Raw genomic sequence first — 17,659 nt, forward strand, 5'->3', positions numbered from 1 at the left:
GCCCATCCCTCCCTGTGGCCATCCCTCCCTGTGGCCATCCCTCCCTGGTACCATTGGAGTGCATAGAGACCAAAGCCCACAGCTGCACCCTAAGTCCCTGCTTCCATCTGAGAGGCCAGAATGGAAGGATACAGGTCTCCATTGATGAAATCTCTCTAGAAAGCTCCCCCTTGGGCTGTAAAGGCACGGCAAAGAGGTCCAGGAATAGCAGCATGATATAGTGGCCAAGATGCCCAGGGACCAGGAGGCAGGATGAAACAGAAAAGAGGAAGGGGAAACTGGTGTAGGGAGGGTGAAGGGGGAGGGGAAGGAGAGAGGGATCTCAGCCAGGTCTTCAAGGAGTGCTCTTGTGTGGACTCTGTGGGTAGCCTCAAAGCCAGCCCTCCCTCCTGCCTTCCACACATCCTTATTGGAAAAGAATAGAGTAACTGCCCCACCAAAAAATGTGGAATGCCTATGAGATTTTCCTCTGTGGGCTCCTCAGGTACTTATGGAATACAGTGGGCACAAGGAGGGCCACAGAGCCCAGCAACATGGTCAGGTGACCCATGAGTCCAGGTGCCCCTCCCAGGAGCAGAGGTGGAGGTGGGAAGCCCAAGATTCTATCCTGCCCTAGGTGCTCCTGACTTCGGGATACAGAAACCAGTGCAAGTCACACAGGTGGGAGCCAGTATGGTGACATGAAGCATCAGCAGTGGCTGAGTGTGGTCTCAGGCACCCCGTGGAGCCATGTGCACTCTGGATTCTGGAGCACTCCAGCAGATGTGTGAACTTATCTCCTTGTCAAGAGTCCCAGAACTTTGCTGTGGGAGTGCTCAGTGAGGGGCAGTCTCTCTGTCCACCACACAGAACTGATGCAAGTGGGCCATGGATCAGCGTTGGCAAGTGCTGGGCCAACTCTTCCATGCACTATGGCTTGAACTTAGCTTAGTAAACCTCAAAATTATGAATGAGTGATGGGTGGATGGATGGATGGATGGATGGATGGACAGACGGATGGACGGACGGACGGACGGGTGGATGGATGGGTAGATGGATGGATGAATGGATGGATGGATGGATGGATGGGTAGATGGGTGGATGGATGGATGAGTGGGTGGATGGATGGATGGATGGATGGGTGGATGGGTGGATGGATGGATGGATGGGTAGATGGAGAGATGAATGGATAGAGAGATGGGTGAGAGGGTGAAAGGGAAAATGATGGGTGAACAGATGAAGCAATGAATAGATGAGTTGGATGATGGGTAGGTAAATCAATGGATAGATGGATGGCTTGTTGACTGTATGTAGCAAAGCGGATGACTGGATGCTCAGATTAGTTAGACGGGTTGGTAGGTGGATGGATGAATGGACAGAAAAATGGATATAAATATATGGATGATTATATAGATGGGCACATTGATACATGGATGGGTGGGTGAGAAATGGGAGAGGTGGGGGTATTGCTGTGTGGGTGGGTGGGTGTGCGTATGGGTGGATGGACAGGCAACCAGGTGTGCAGATGGGTGGGCAGATGAGTGGATAGGTAGATGAATGGCTTTGTTCTACATCTTCGAGTTGAAGGTCACATCTGAAGCATGTCAGGATTTATCATAGCTCCTAAAAGAAAACAGCTATCCATGGAAGTTTTCCCAAACTAATCTAGCCAGGAAAGGCTTTCAGGAAGACACTCACCTGGGGCCACCCCGCTGTAGGAAACTCCAGAGACACGGAGCAGGGGATTCCCTTCATGGTCTTTGCCCTTCACCTTGAGATAAAAGCGCTCCTTCGGTACATGGAAGGGTGGTCCAGCCCACAGCTGATGGGTGGACCCATTGGAGAGGAGTTGTGTAGGCAGAGTGAGAAGGGACCTCCCCGAGCTGTGCGAGAGCTCCACAGACTCAAGGTGGCCAGGTGCCTGCAGGCCCGTAGAGTTGATCACCAGGGAGATGGGTACACCTGCGAAGAGGCGAGGAGTGACTGCTGGGCTCTGGGGCTGTGTTTCAGGAGCCAGCCTCTTTGGCCTTCCTTCACCTTCCTGCATCTTCCCCTGTGTGAGCTAAGGCTGGAGGTGGGATAAAGCCGAGGTCCGGGCTGCTGTCCGTGGTCCTGAAGCACCACAGCTTCTCCTTCCTTGCCTGCATTAGCTGTATCTGCTTCTGCAAACCCAGACTCCAGTGAGATAGGACTGGGAAAAAGCTAATGTTGCCCCCTTCAACCCCGAATTTATTTTTCATGGTGTTACCTGTGATCTACACTACCTAGGGACTCTCTCCCGACCCCTGCCACAAGCCAAGAAATGGACTCAGCTTTTACTATTTCTTTAGTTTATTTGAGAGCCTGGGTCAGGTTTCTCCTCTTTTAGATGGTTGCAATGATTTTCAAAGAAATACTGAGTCTGCACTTGGCACAGAAGAATCTAAATTCTGGGAAAACCAAGCCTGTGAGTATCAGGCTTGGGCCCGTGCTGCAGCATTCAGCCAACAGAATGTAGAAGCTCCCTGAGGTCTCACATGGCCAGCTGATAATATAGAGTGGCTGTTTGCCATGATCCAGGTATCCAATGTCCAATTAGCCACAGACTCACCCAAGCCCTAATGATCCCAGTATAGAAGCTAAGGGCCAAGCACTCTTAAATATTTTCAATTTCATCTGGGCATGGTGGCGCACGTCTTTGATCCTAGCACTGGGGAGGCAGAGGTGAATCTCTGTGAGTTGGAGACTAGCCTGGTCTACAAAGCGAGTCCAGAACAGTCAGGGCTACACAGAGAAATCCTGTCTCAAAACCAAACCAAACAAGCATTTCCAGTTTCTTCCTCCTCCCTCCTCTTCACTCTATTGCTCCTCCTTGAAGTTCTAGGGATTACACCGAAACCTGCAGATGTTTGCAAACATTCTGCCACTAAGCTATATACCCAGCTCTTTTTTTAAACTTCATATGTGTCTCTAACTTTTCTCATTGTGGTTACAATGGATTTTAAAAGACAAATGAAACAAACAAAAATAACTGATGGCCAGTGCCTGAGGAATGACTGCAGAGAAAGTCCTCTGACCTACACACACACACACACACACACACGCACACACACGCACACACACGCACACACACGCACACACACGCACACACACACACGCACGCGCACGCACGCGCACGCACGCATGCACACACGCGCGCGTGCGCACACCCAAATACAGTTGAACATACATACAGGAAAATAAAGACAGGAGAAAGAGTGACTCAGTAATAAAAGGGACCACATGGGATCTCCTCAGGACCCCTTGATAGCTGGAAGGATGCTTTGAAGGTAAGTATCACCACATGGGCTGATGGAGAGGAAGCTGGGCCAGAGTCATCCTGTGGTCTGGAACAATAACCCAGCTTCCCCTCCTCAGGACCCATTCCACAGTCACAAATGGCTCACACAGCCAGGCAGGCCCTCCCTCCACCTCCCAAAGCCATTACCATCCTCAGGCCCAAGGGCAGGTACCTTGCAAAGGCCACTCAATGGTGTGGTTGAGGTCCAGGGAGGGCTGCATGGAGAAACCGGCTCGGAAGTTGATGTTGCTGATGCCTGATATTCTCACTGAGTGGCGGCCGCTGCTGTACACCTAGTGCAGGTCCCCACCCACATCACCAGAGCATCAGGTGTCAGGGCCCCAGCTCCTGCCCAGATGCCACTGCCCACAGCTGGCAGAATCCTACCCCTGCAGTGTACACCCTCTCATTTTTGTAGACACATGGGTAGTGTATCAAGCAGACACAGAAGACAAGCTTACCTGCTGTCCTTCTAGAGGTTTCTCTTTCTGTTCTCTTCTAACTCTTGCAGACCCTGCCTGTCCCCCTGCGTGTCTACCCCTACCCCCTGCACCCTCCTTTCTCTTGATCCTGTATCCCTTTTGATATACCCACACTGTCACCCAGACTCCCTTGCTAAACATCCAGTGTCCCTACCTTGATGGCCCACAGTCCAGGGTGCTCAGGCTTAAAGGCTACGACCTTGGCTGAGTCTGGAATGTTGAGGAGCACGTTGAGGCCTTCATCCTTCTGCAGGACCCTTCCTGTAAAAGCCCCAGGTACTAATCAGGAACACCACTTGATGTCCCCTCACTCCTTCCTAATTTCTATATCCTTGAGTATGAATCCCCTGCCTCTATCACCTCTTTGTGAAGTGTAGGGGTCTGTGTGATATCTCTCTCTCTCTCTCTCTCTCTCTCTCTGTGTGTGTGTGTGTGTGTGTGTACACATGTGTATTCATGCACATATGTCAGAGGACAGCTTTCCGCAGCCAGTTTCACCCTCTCACCCTGTGAGACTCAGGGATAGAACTCAGGTCTTCAGGTTTGGCAGCAAGCTCTTTTACCCACTGAGCCATCTCACTGGCCCCCCCTTTTTTTCTTTTTCATGACAGGGTCTCTCACTGCACTTGGAGCTCATTGGCTGGCCAAGGAGCTCAGGGACCTACCTGTCTCCACCCTCCAGTACTGAGGTTAAAGCATGGCTGCCATGCATGGGGTTCTACATGGGTGTTGGACATTCAGACTCTGGTCCTCATGTTTGTGAGGCAGACATTTTATTGGCTGAGCCATCGCCTCAGTCCCCTCCTCCTCATAGCCTCTTTTTGTCTCATTTTGGCCTCCCAGATCAGTGTTGGATCCAAAGAGGAAGTGAGCCCTGGGGTACATACCCAGTGGGTCCCGGACTTCGATTTCAGGCCCTGGCCCGCTCAGTGCGATAGTGACCTCCTTAAGGCTGGGGTCAAAAGGGATTCTCCATATGTGCTCGCCCTCCTCCTCATGGTCTGCTGACAGCAGATGAACTTTGGAGGCCTGGATTGCTGACTCTACCCACTTTAACACCTGAGGAGAAATGAGAGAAGCTGAACTAGCCAGTGTGCCCAGGGTTTGACTGACATGTCTGACCACCTGAAGCAGCTCTAATCAGCTTCTACTGTGTGCAGAACCGACACACTCCATGGGTTTTGGGGATGCCTGGGGACACAAGGTGATTGAGTGCAGAGAGGAGCAGGCACAGGCTTCTGCAGCATAGGCTCCTGTCTCTCCTCTGCCTCTGGCACCTGGGAGGAAGCCCCTGGTGCATACTGGGCACTGGGAGACCTGGAGTCTCCCTTCTGTGTGGTTCATGAAACCACAGGCTCCTCAGGGGGTGCTAATCCTCACAGGACTATGGGGACCTGTATTCCATCAAATAACCTAAGTTAAAAATCTGTAGTGTATGGCTGCGGGGGGTTGGTGGGCTGTCACTGGGTGGAGGGCTTGCCTAGCTCACAGGAAGCCATAGGTTTGATTCTCCAGCACTGAAAAAAACTTCCCGTACCACACAACTCAAGGAAAGACACTGAATGTGACTCGGCACTCAATAGGAATGGTGCTTCCAGGCCAAAGCATCTCTCCCGAGGACCCAGAGCCTTTTTGGAAGGATGCCTGTTGCTAAATGCGGAAGGAATGATGTAATTAGAAAACCATCATCTTGCAACGACTAATGAAATAATTATTTAGGGCAAGGATCCTCTTTGGATGCTAAAAGCACAGGGTATAAGATTGATGAAGACTACATACCCACCCGGAGCTTGGGTGTTACCTCACAGACACTGAAGTCAGTGTGGGGTGGGGACATATGGCCTTGCCATACACAGCTGCCTGTCACCACTGGAACCAGTGACACAATGTGTCATCAGCTACAGTAAGACAGCAAGGTGCTTCTTGTCTGTTGATGTCAAGCATTGGATAGAAGCTACAACACCAACCCTGAGACACCGCTCCACACACACCAGCCACCACCTGCCCAGGCCGTGCAACAAACTCAGGTTAGACAGGAAGTAGAGAGCGACGGCATGTCAGCAACAGCGTGGGCAAAGACTAGAATTTAGAACATGGGACCCAGCAGGGCCTCTTCCGCTGGAGTCCTGACAATGAGCAGATGGCCCCAGACTTGAGAGGCCTTGATAGACACAACAATCAAGTGGAACAGGCAACAATAATTAAAATCTGAGCCACACATGCTTCTTCAGAAAACAATGTGAGGGGCCGGGGAGATGACTCTTCGGATAAAGCAGTTGCCTTGCAAGAGTCAGGGCCAGTGTTCAGACTGCCAGAGCTCAGATTAAAAAACCAATCTGGCTAGACTAGCTGAACCTGCAAATTCCAGGTGCTGAAAGAAGTCCTGTATCAATCAACAAAGTGCAGAGAGAACACATCTGATGTCAATCCACTTCCACGTGCACATAACACACGTGCACCCTCACACACACACTCATGTACATACATGCAAAACAAAAACAGACAAGGCATTTTGAGGCCAGTTGGGGGAAATCAAACAAGAATTTTGGACTAGATCACAGTAACAAAGTTTATTAATATTAGAACATTCTACACTATGAGGGAGGGGGGTGCCATAAGGTTCAGCTGAGCACTTTCATAGCACACATGAGACCCTGGGTTCTGTTCACAGCAGCCCAAATTAAACATAGTTAATTCTAAATTATTTATGGATAAAGTATCATGACTCAGCAAAGTCCGGGGGATAAAGAAGAGGAAGATGCAAGCAAATGCTGAGTTGTTGGTAGCTGTGAGTCTTACGTGTGTAGTTGGTCTGACTTTTGAGACAGCGTCTATGTAGCTCTGGCTGGTCTGGAACTTACTAACAAAACCAGGTTGGCCCCAAACTCACAGAGGTCTGCTTGCCTCTACCTCTGAGTGCCAAGATTAAAGGTGTGTACCGCAATTCCCCTCTCCCCCAATTCATAGTAATTTTTGGAAACTAAAAGCCATTTAAAAATGACAATGTCATAAGTTTATCATACACCTGGGTATGATGTCTGCTTGCCAATGTCAGTTGACTGTAAATGGCTTCCTGGAATGCTGCCTGAGAAGGAAGAAGTCTGTGATCGATTAGTAATGTCTGCCACGGATATGAGCCTAGAAAAGAGTGGCTTTGTGTGCTACCTGCAGGAGATTGTGGCCCTAACTGGCAGTCCTGCTCTGTCTACCGCGTGGCCTTTCACAGAAGGGAAGAGAATTGGAAGATGTGCCTGAGATCTAGAAAATGAGCACGTATTACTGAGACATGTGCTGAGACCTCGGTTATGACGGGATAAGAATTCAACTTTGCTCTCCCATCTTGGCCTAGTTTTCTGAGAAACATGTCTCTTGAAAAGGTTCCACCTGTCACGGCTGATGGATCAGGACAAGGTTCTTTGTCTCTGTGGTAGAGGATGGAAGGAAGACAGTGCCAAGGAATCAGCGAAGCTACGGAGACATTGCCAGATGGAGAAGGAGCAGCTCTGTGCCAACTGCCTGTTCCTCAGGTCAAACAGTGGGGACAGAGGATAGTGACCCAGAAAAGAAGCTGCCCCAGGCGACAGCCTCCTGGACAAGTTACATCAGCTACTAGACAGAGCTACTGCAAGCTGTTCTAGATTGTTCTGGTGCTGAGAGGATGCCCAGCAATTCAGGTTACCAAACTGCAAAGAAGGCTGGGACATAGACAGCACCCTAATGACCCGGGCATGAGGCAGCCTGCCCTGGGGTTTGGAGGGGAGAGTGATTCTCTTGCTCACAGCAAGTCCAGACCACCTTGTAGGGCGAGGCTTAGGGTCAAGGCCTTCTGGACCTGGCTGTGCCCCCAGGCCTCCAGAGCGGAACTGAGGAGCCTTCCGAGCAGAGCGCCTTCATTAAGCAAGCACAGTGTTTATTTGGCGACCGTGATGGCTTCCAGATGTCTATGGGGTGGGGCCTGGGAGCCAGCCATGTGCTGGCCTGAGCTCTGGCCGCTGATGGAGAAGGAAGGAAAGAATCTGGCCTTGTTACTCCCTGCCAGATGACTGCTGCTGGGCCCTTTGTGGCTGATAAATCATCCCCAGAGTCACTCCCAGGACGCTTGACTGCCAGGACAGCTGAGGAAGCTGAGGGAACTAGGAAGAGGAGTAGGGTTCACAGATACAGTTGGGAAACTGAGGAACTGGCCTGGAGTCACAGAGGGAGCACCTCCCCAGGCCCAAGGCTCTGACCCTTGCCACCTGTGTACCCCAGATTCTCTATCCAGCTCTGCCTTGCTCAGAACACTCTTGAGAGTGCACCCCTACTCTTCAGAGGGCTTCAGTGGAGTTGGGGAGGGGAGAGGAGAAACCTCTGCCACCACCCAGGAGACAGGGAGAGTTAAGCTGTGGTCAGCTCTCACCTAGTCTTCCTGGGTACCCAGTACCATGCTCAACACCCTTCCTACACCCTGGCCACCACCTCAAAAGGCAAAAGATCCCATCAGCACAGCTGTGCCCACGGGGAGATCCTGCCGAATGGGAACCAGCGTAGGGCATAAAGTCCCGCCGAAGGCGACTGAACTGTGACCTGTTGCCACCTCTGTCTTGTCCCCACCAGCCCGTGTCTCAACCTACCCTGAACACTGCTGGAAAGGGTCCAGGGTGAGACCATTTCAGGATTAGCCTTTAACTGAAGCCTCCTGGTAGGAGCTTCCCAACCGTTGTTGTGGAAAGCAAGTCACCTTTCTTTAAAGAGATTTGTGGAATCTGGGCAATTTGTTGGGTGTACCTGCTGCTGCTGGACAAGAGTTGTCCCAGCCCCCAGAACTGGCTAAGCTAAAGAGTAGACGGTGGGGTGGGGAGTGATGGGTCATGCAGGGGGAAGGAAATGCTCAGTGCTCTCCTGGGAGATGATGGGGTGACTTCCCAGGGAAGATAATGGGGTGTGGTCAGCTCTTCTGTCCCTTCTCATCCCCTGGCACTCTCCTGCAGTGCCAGCTTTTGTAGCTGAGTGTGGACTGAGCCAAGCTTGTGTGCCACTCATGGGTCCTACCCAAAGCTTGATTTTTGAAAATTCCCACCTTGGTCTTGGAACCATAGCTCAATAGATAAAAATGTGTGGTGTGCACACACGAGAACCTGAGTTCACATAGGACCACATAGAAGCTGAGGGCACGGCACGTGCCTGTAAACGAATGCTGTGTGGGAGGTGCACAGACAGGCGGCCCTGGAGCTCACTCACCAGGTAGTCCAGGCCACCTGGTTAGGTTTGGGTTCAGTGAAATACTGTGACTCAAGAAACCAACTGGAGGGCACCTAGGGAAGAGGCCCAGTGCTCTACATACACTCACATATGAATGCACAGAGTTACATATGCCACACACGCCAGGACAAATCCAAGGTCGCATTGCTTGCCTTCAATATAGTCCCCTCTTGTGGCAGGATGGTCAGAATTCTAAGTTGCCTTGGAAGGGAGAGAGGTTCTTCAATTTCTCCCACATACTTTGGAACAAACTCCAAACGGAGGCTCCTTCCCTCTGTGAGGACAAGTTCACAACCTTAAAGAGCTAAAATCCCCCAAACAGAAGGCTTTTTGTTCAGACAGGCTGTCTCTTCCTGGATGATGCCTGCAGCAGGTGCTTAGTAAATGAGCACAGTGGAGTGTACACAGTGTATCAATCCTGCACTTTGTGAAGGTAGAAGTGTGTGCTTGACATGTGTCCTCAGAACTCTGAAAGATTTCTCCCAGCTAGAGCCCCACTGGGCTGGCTTCCCTAGGGAATGACCACAGCCCTGGCTGTCCCAGACACTTTCCCAGGCTTGCTGAGGATCTGGGAACATCTAGAGAGAGCCAGATCCAGGGCATGCGGCTCTCTGTGCCCAGGAGCCTCGAGGCCACCACCTAGAGAAGCTCAACCAGGCTGTCAGTGGTCCTGCCGTGTGAGACTCCCATAGCAAAATGCTGACGGGCTCACCTGGGGTGCCTGGAGACAAGAACCCTGGCAAGCTGTCCTCCGCAACTTGCCTTGCCTCTCTGTCTCATTTGACTCTGGAAGGAAGCAAGCGTCTCCCCTAAAAGTGGGGACAAAACTGTCCCTCCACTCTGAAATGCTTCACACCCTTATGTGGGGCTCCATGCCAAGACAAGCTGACAAGCCAGAAACTAAAGCCTGTTGTGTCACAGAGAAGTATAAACGCCATCTGTCATCAGGGAGCCGAGGCACGCTAATCTAAACACGGCCCCAGAGACCAGTCCTCTCAGCTCATAAATACACAGCTCACAAAATTCATCCTTGAGGCCCCTGTCTGCCCTAGAGACACCTTTTTTTCAGAGCAGTAGGCACAGGAACCCAAAGCACCCTGTCCCTCAGCCACCTCCTGGCACTAGTTACCTCCTTGGGTGTCTGCTTAGGGTGCCTTCCGTGGCCCCACCCTGAGGGCTCTCTCAGTCTGGATACTCACAGGCCCACAAGATGAAAACTCTGTAAAGCAGTGGAGAGCGCTGGGAAGGGAAGTGGGAAGAGATTCCACCTTAGCAGGAAGTTGAAGATGGCTTCCTGGGAAGGCATGTATATCAGGTTAGGAGAAGAAAGCCTGAGCAAAGGCCCTGGGGCCAAAGAGCAGGAGAGAGGCTGGCTTGGGTATGGAGTGGGCAAGAGGAAACACAGGCAGAGGCTCTGATAAAGGTTTGAGTGTACATGAAGGGACAACAGGAGGGACATAGGGGTAGTGTCCTGGGGCCCACACACAGATCATTCCAAATTGGCTCAAGAAAGCTGGTGTCGGTGTTGTGTGAGAGCTGTAGCTCTGCCCAGCAATTCCACAACCATGCCTTGCACTCAGCCGATGCTAGAGGATTCACAACACAGAGATAGGCCCCTCCATCTCTATCTAGTGGACAGGTTCTGCTAGAGATGGTGCTTGGGCTCTGTATTACTGGAAGGATGGATACAGTGAAGATAGGCATTGGGGAGGAGATAGCTGTCATTTGGCCAGGGAGCAGGACAAAGGCACAGATGCCTGGTATGCTCTGGGCTTAGTGGATCTGGAAGCTGGACTCTAAGGTAGTGGAGTCTCTCCCCTACTAACTCCCAGGATCCTGGACCCGGTCTGTGGTCCCTTTGCCCCAGACTCTGGGATAGAGTCTGAAACTACCTCCTGTCACCCCAAGGTGATCCTCCAAACCTCAGCCTCTATACTTTTGGGGTGTTTCTCAAGTACTTGTCTGGGGGTTCAGGAGATTTGAGGAGCCGATGCAGAGTCTGGAGGTAGGTACTCAGCACCACCCGCTGACAGCCACCAGGCAAAGTCCCCATGTACAACGCCATGCGAGACCCAACACCCTCACGCACAAGGGCAGTAGGCTTGGAAGGAACATCTGTGGTGGCTCTGTGGTGGCTCACCTCTGACACCTGCTGCTTGTCCAGCTGGAACACCTGGCCAGAGCTGGTGGAGGCAATCTCCTCAAAGGCCAGGTAGCCAGGATGGGTTCGGTCGCCACAGTCCCCAGTCAGCACAAAGACCACCTGGAAAATAGGCAAATAGGTCTGTGCTTTCTACTGTAACCAGGGGAGGCAGGACCCCAACCATGGGAGACATGGGAACAATGAGAGTGTCCTGTGCATGGGGATCAGGATGACACAGGGCAGGAGAGGGGCAGGGGCGGGGCAGGGCAGAGCAGGGTGGGGAGGGGCAGGGCGGGGCTGGGGCGGGGCAGGGACAGGGCCAGAAACACAGCAGGTGCTTCATGAGCAGGGAGCCATCTACAACAAAAAACAATACTGAAGTAGACTTCTTTCGGAGTGGCCCCTAGAGGCTACCATGAGAAGAACCCTGAAGCACTCTAGAATATTCTAGACATGGAAGTGGCTATGTCGTCCCACACCTTAAGATTTTCCCCAAGGTTAGACCCTCCCTTCTCCCCTTCGCAGCCATCAGTGCAAAAGCAAGAGGCAGAAGTCTTGACCTGTCTTCTGAGCACACAAGGACAAGGGTTCCTGAGCTGTAAGGACCAAGGGCTGATGATGAGGGTTAAGTCGTGCGTGAAGGGAAGATGGGGGTGGGGCTGCACCAGGGCAAACCTCACCAGGAAGTGAGGGCTCCTGGGCCTAGAGCTTGCAGCCATGCTGCCTTTACAGAGGGGTGGCTGGGCTCCAGGGCTCTGGGAGAGCCACCTGGCCCCATTCTCCAGTGGGGCTTCCTGCTCCCTCGTCTGGCCTCCTGCACGGCTGCCCGCCCCATCCCTAAAGCCCTCACCTGTGACTGCTTCAGCTGCAGCAGCTGCAGGAGCTCATTCTTCTTGTGGTAGTCCTTGGCACGGGCGTCCGAGAAGACATAGATGAAGGAGCCAGGATTGGCAACCTCCACAGCAGCCTTGATAGCCCCCACACTCATCTCTGGGCAGTCACCACCTCCCTGGAGGGTTGAAGTGTGTCAGCAGCTGCCACTCACCTCACTTACCCTGGACATTTAGCCTGGACAAGCCTCTAAAACCAGTGGGAGTTGGGAGTCACTTCAAACCACCTCAGTGTGGCTTCACTGGGTCTGGCTGTGGTCCCTGTTAGTCCCTCCAGCATCTGCCCTATTGTGACTTAGAGAGGTGTTATTCTTTCTCTCTCTTGTGTGAGTGACAGTCCCATCTTATAGAAGGTATAGAAAATGGGGGTGGAGCTGCTGAGACATGAGCCAGCCTTACACACGTGTGTAAAGGTATGGTGTTTACATATGTACTTACATGTGTGTGGACATGTATGGGGATGACCATGCACATGTATCTGAGTGTGTGTGGAGGTCAGAGGTCAATGTTCCGCATCCTCCCCTAACTTCACCTATTTTTTTTTTTCAGATACATCTTTCACTGAATATGGAGCTTGTTAACCTTGTTAGCCCTACCGGCCGATGGAATTCTGCGATCCTCCTGTCTCTGCCTCCTCAGCACTGGGATTACAACCACACCCAGCCTAAGATACTTGTGTAGCAGGTGTGCTTTACTAAATGAGCTGTCACCAGATCATTACCATGTGACAAGGGAAAGCTGAACAGAAGCCACTGGGGACAGCCTCAGGAAGTACTGTGACAGCCAAGGCTTAAAGAGTAAAGATCGGGGTTGAGCCTGGCAAGGCAAAAAGGAATGTTCTCTCTGCCACTTGCCTGGCATCAGGCCTCCAAAGACACATTCACACCCTCCATGCCTGGCAGCACCCAGAGCTTTAGTGAGGTGAGAGCGCACACAGTTTACAAGCCCAGCCTCCTGAGCAGCTGACCCCACAACATAACTTTGCTTTTTTATTAATTGATTGATTATTTTATTTATTTACATTTCAAATGTCCCTTTTCCCAGTTTCCCCTCTGCAACACTTCATCCCATCCCCCTCCCCTTTGCCTCTAAGAGGGTACTTCCCACCCACTTACCCCCTCCATCCTCACCCCGGCAGCATCCCCCCTACAACTTTCCTTCTTAATTCAGGAAGTCAGAAGGACTTCCTGAGTCCCAGGTGTTCTAGACCCTGCTCCAGGCCCTGGGGAATCCAGTCAAGAAGCAGGTCCCATCTATGGAGTCCCTGATCTCAGAAGGCTAGTGGTCTCAACTGTCAGGAGAAGGACAGATGCTGGAGCCAGGTGTTGTGAGACATGGATACTCAAGTAGCCAAGGACATGTGACCTAGGCTCAGATCTGGCTTAGGGGTCTGAACTAAGCTGTCCCTTAAGCCTTCACATACACCCTTAATGGAAGAGCATCTCCCCCTCACCCATTCATTAAAATAGTACCCAGCATGCACCAGGGCTCTGTGATGTATTTGTTTCATGAACTGAGGAAAGGAACCAGGAAGTATTGGCTTCCGGGACCAAGCTAAGGTGTGGGCTGAGGGAGAGGCAGGGCCAGGAGGAAGAAGGGCGCCATCTTGGCAAGACCTTGGGCTCTGTCATGAAAGAGGAAGAACAATAAAGATGTTAGGCGGCCCACCTGAACATAGAGTTCTCTCAGCTCTCTCTGAAACACCACTGGGTCCGATGTAAGGGTCACCGGGCCAATATCTGTTGGGAAAGAGAGATGCAGGTGGGTTTCCATGAGCACAGAAGGGCCACAGGCAAACCCATTTGCCATTCCATCAGTTGTCTCAAGCCCTCTCTAAGAAACCCCCTTTCTGCACCCCACCCATTCCTACTTTTGAAGGGAAAGGGATGCTGGGAAAACAGATGAAACAGGAAACAGTTGCTGTATTCTGCAACACCCAGCAAGCAGCCAACACCAAGCCAAGCAGTAAGCATGAAGCTTCCCAGAAAAGTCCATTACACATCAAAGGGGCAGCAGGGAAGGGTGGCAGAGTCACACACTGGATATGGTGGAGCAGGGGACACCCCTCCAACACTGGTGGAACTTGTATTCATTCCACTGCCTCAGAAGAGAACACACATTTCTGAAAGATCAAGAGCTAACAGTCTGTAGACCTGGCCACTCTATTCATAGCTATTAAGCAAGTAAAATAAAAACTCTGGTGCCCACAGCACTTTCTGCTCAGGTATTCATAACAATCCTGTCAAAGTTCTTCAGCCTAGTAACTGCCAAACAGACTCCATCTTGGGTGATTATGGAGTCAAACAGCTAAAAATCAACTTACGAATGGGTAGTATATACAATACTACCCATATTGTATGTGGATAGTATGCAAAATAGACGACTAACTTTCTGGGAAGACACAGTAGGGCAGTGTGAGACTCAGGACGGTATGATGTCTAAAAATAGGGAGTGATTTCTAGAATTTGCTATTTAAGGATTTTGGCTCTTGGTGGATTGTCAGCAACTGGAGTATGGAACGTGAAGCTGAAGATAATGGGAGACTACTGTGATCAGTTCCCAAACTGAGGAATAAAACAGGTGAAGCCACCAGGCAGGAGCATGCATGGGTCACACACGAAGGAAACTGTGAGAAAGAAGCCAGACTTGGGAGTGCACACGCACACAAGCATGCCTCCCTTGGTGAGAAGCCAGTACAGGAATTCCCTGTACTGGAGCTTGAAAAGGCAGAAGGATCAGCTGAGGTACAGCAGTGCTCTAGACTCCGAAAGGAGTGTGGCCTTCACAATGTGCCATCTGCTGAGAGCACACAGCTGAGACTCACAGTCGGGTATCTGTTGATTTGATATGTTTTAACAGCCTCTGTGCTCACACTTGTGTGGTGACATTTTGTCACCTAAGCCATTGCCAAGCCCCTGGTCATTTCTGTGTCAATGATAGCACAGGCTATTTAAAATACAGAGAGATAGAAAGACAGACAGACCTAGATAGATAGATAGATAGATAGATGATAGATAGATAGATAGATAGATGATAGATAGATAGATAGATAGATAGATAGATAGATAGATAGAAGATAGATGGATGGATGGATGGACGGACGGACAGACAGACAGACAGACAGATAGACAGATAGATAGATAGATGTAGAATGAATGGATGCAGGGACGGAGAGGCAGATATAATGGATGGATGGCGAGATGGTGGTGGTTGGATGAATAGGTGATGGATGAGCTCTGCCTTCCTTGGGTTTGGCTTTTCTATTGCTCTACAGGGCAAGATGGAAGGTTAGTCACTGATCAGGCTTCATCTCTTGTTTTTCTTTTTCTTTGAATGTTTTAGACCATTGGCTTTTAAAAATTATATTCTCTTTTTGACTATGCACATATATGTATGTATGGGGCACGTGCATGTATAAGCATGTTCACTGTGTGTGTGTGTATTCATATGTATGCATGTATCCAGTTGACATCAGGTGGTTTCCTCAACCGCTCTCTACCTTACACACGGAGATAGAATTTCCCTGCTGAGCTCAGACTCTCCTGCTCAGCTAATCCAGCCAGCTAGCTCGGGGATCCCATCTCTGTCTCCTGTGCACTGGGATTGCAAGTGGGCTGCCATGCCCCCCTGACAGTTACCTGGGCACTGCGGATCTGGACGCCAGCGTTCACACTTACGTAACAGACACTTCAACTCACTGAGCCATCTCCTCAGTTCATTTAAAGACTTATTTTTATATGTGTGTGTGTATGCCTGTGTATGTATGCATGTGCATGTGCGTGTGCATGTGTGTGTGTGTGTGTGTGTGTGTATACACATGTATGCCACTTGTTCAAGTACCTGCAGAGGCCTAACAGGGCATCAGATCCCTTAAAGCTGGAGTTACAGTTACAAGCCACCACGTGGTTTATTTGAATGAGATTATGGTAATCTTGGCCGTCCTGGGTTGGAGGGTGAGCTTCTGAACCCAACATCTAAGGCTCAGCCTCCAACTACCCAGGTCCTGGGAAAGTCTATCCTTGTGAAAGGGAGGTGCCTCTGGGCAACCATGTCACTCCAAAGCAGCTGCCTTCTTGTCTGACCTCCTCTGGCCCCACGCATCTCAGTAGACACCACACTACCTTCCCTACAACACTAGGAAGGGTCTGAGTACTCAGGGGTCACCCACCAGCTGTTTGGGGACTCAGAGATGTATGTTGTCTTCAGTGAGGGCTGCCCCTGCCTCACTGGGTAGGCTGGCCCCTCTCACACCCAGCTTCCAGCAGAGCACTAAGTCCAGAGCCAGACAGAGCAGGACAGCAGGTTTGTCCCTGTGAGAGTTTGCCTGTGGGAGAGATTACTGAAGTCCCTCCTTCTCCTTAGTTTTTTTCTTTTCTCAAACAGCTGACTCTGAACAACAAAAATCCCAATGGCTTTGCTTGTGTGCCAGTGTGAGCCTTCCTGACACAGTGTGCCTCCAGCTGTAGCTTCAAGTGCTGATTTGTGTTAGTTTGTTTTTTCTGCTGCTGTTATAAAACACCCGACGCTAGCTGATTTATCAAGAAGAAAGGTTTATTTCTGCTCACAGTCCTGGAGGCTAATGAGTCCAAGACTGTACTACAGCATCTACTGGGGACTCTAGGAGCATGGCAGAAGAGGAGCAATCACACTGGAGAGATGAGCATCAGGGGAAGAGGGCTCATCTCAGGAGAACTGACTCAGTTGGGGATAAGGGGGATGAGTAATGACCTGTTCCTGAGGGTGCAGCCTCATGACCTAAACCCCTCCCCTGGGCTCCACATCACCACATGGGAGAACTAAAGTTTTGGGGTTTTTTGTTGTTGTTGTTTTGGGTTTTTTTGTTTGTTTTTTTGTTTTTGTTTTTTGGTTTTTCGAGACAGGGTTTCTCTGTTTAGCCCTGGCTGTCCTGGAACTCACTCTGTAGACCAGGCTAGCCTCGAACTCTCAAACTCAGAAATCCACCTGCCTCTGCCTCTGCCTCTGCCTCTGCCTCCCAAGTGCTGGGATTATAGGCATGCACCACCACCGCCCGGCATGAACTAAAGTTTCCATAATGTAGCTTTGAGGTGGGATACAGGCCATGGCAATGGCATTGACAGGCATGGGTCTATTGCTGTCAGAGGTGTGATTTATTTATTTATTTTTTTTAGACAAAGTCTCATGTAGCTCAGGCTACCCTAGAACTCTTTATATAGCTAAGGATAAGAACTCTCGATGCTGCAGTTTCTACCTCCTGAGTTGCTGGGATACAGGTGTGTACCATCTCACTCAATCTTTTCAGTGCTGTGGAACCCCAGGTCCTGTGCATGCTGGGAAAGCCACTGAGCCACACCCCTAGCACAATAAAGTCTATTATTGAGTCCAGGGAGACAAAGCGACCTGACCAAGGAATTACAAGCAGGGATCAGTAGAGATAGGACTGGAATCTGGGTCGTTCTGACCCCAGCTCCAAGCTGTCAACCAAGCTAGAGGCTGCAGATGCTCTGTGCTCATTCTCTGGGCCTCATTGCTCCTGGAGGGGAGGGAGGTTCGTGACTGAAGGAGGACATTTGCCAAACAGCTGGGCAGATGTAGTGTGCAGCCCCTAAAGGCTGGGCATGCTGGC

The 17,659-nt window shown here is 50.8% G+C and overlaps 1 protein-coding gene across 1 annotated transcript in view; it reads right to left on the bottom strand.

Annotated features, from left to right (window-relative positions):
• Hmcn2 (hemicentin 2) overlaps positions 1-17,659 on the bottom strand; it is a 155,063-nt gene that overhangs the window by 122,478 nt on the left and 14,926 nt on the right. Inside the window, exons 2-8 of the mRNA XM_028757187.1 lie at positions 13,723-13,793; positions 12,015-12,173; positions 11,162-11,284; positions 4,668-4,839; positions 3,935-4,041; positions 3,471-3,591; positions 1,678-1,941 (exon numbers count right to left, since the gene is read on the bottom strand). Coding sequence (XP_028613020.1) covers positions 1,678-1,941; positions 3,471-3,591; positions 3,935-4,041; positions 4,668-4,839; positions 11,162-11,284; positions 12,015-12,173; positions 13,723-13,793 — 1,017 coding nt within the window. The remainder of the gene's footprint in view (positions 1-1,677; positions 1,942-3,470; positions 3,592-3,934; positions 4,042-4,667; positions 4,840-11,161; positions 11,285-12,014; positions 12,174-13,722; positions 13,794-17,659) is intronic.

The sequence above is a fragment of the Grammomys surdaster genome, unplaced genomic scaffold, assembly GCF_004785775.1.
Source record: "Grammomys surdaster isolate TR1022 unplaced genomic scaffold, NIH_TR_1.0 126133, whole genome shotgun sequence".
In the NCBI taxonomy this organism is placed as follows: domain Eukaryota; kingdom Metazoa; phylum Chordata; class Mammalia; order Rodentia; family Muridae; genus Grammomys; species Grammomys surdaster.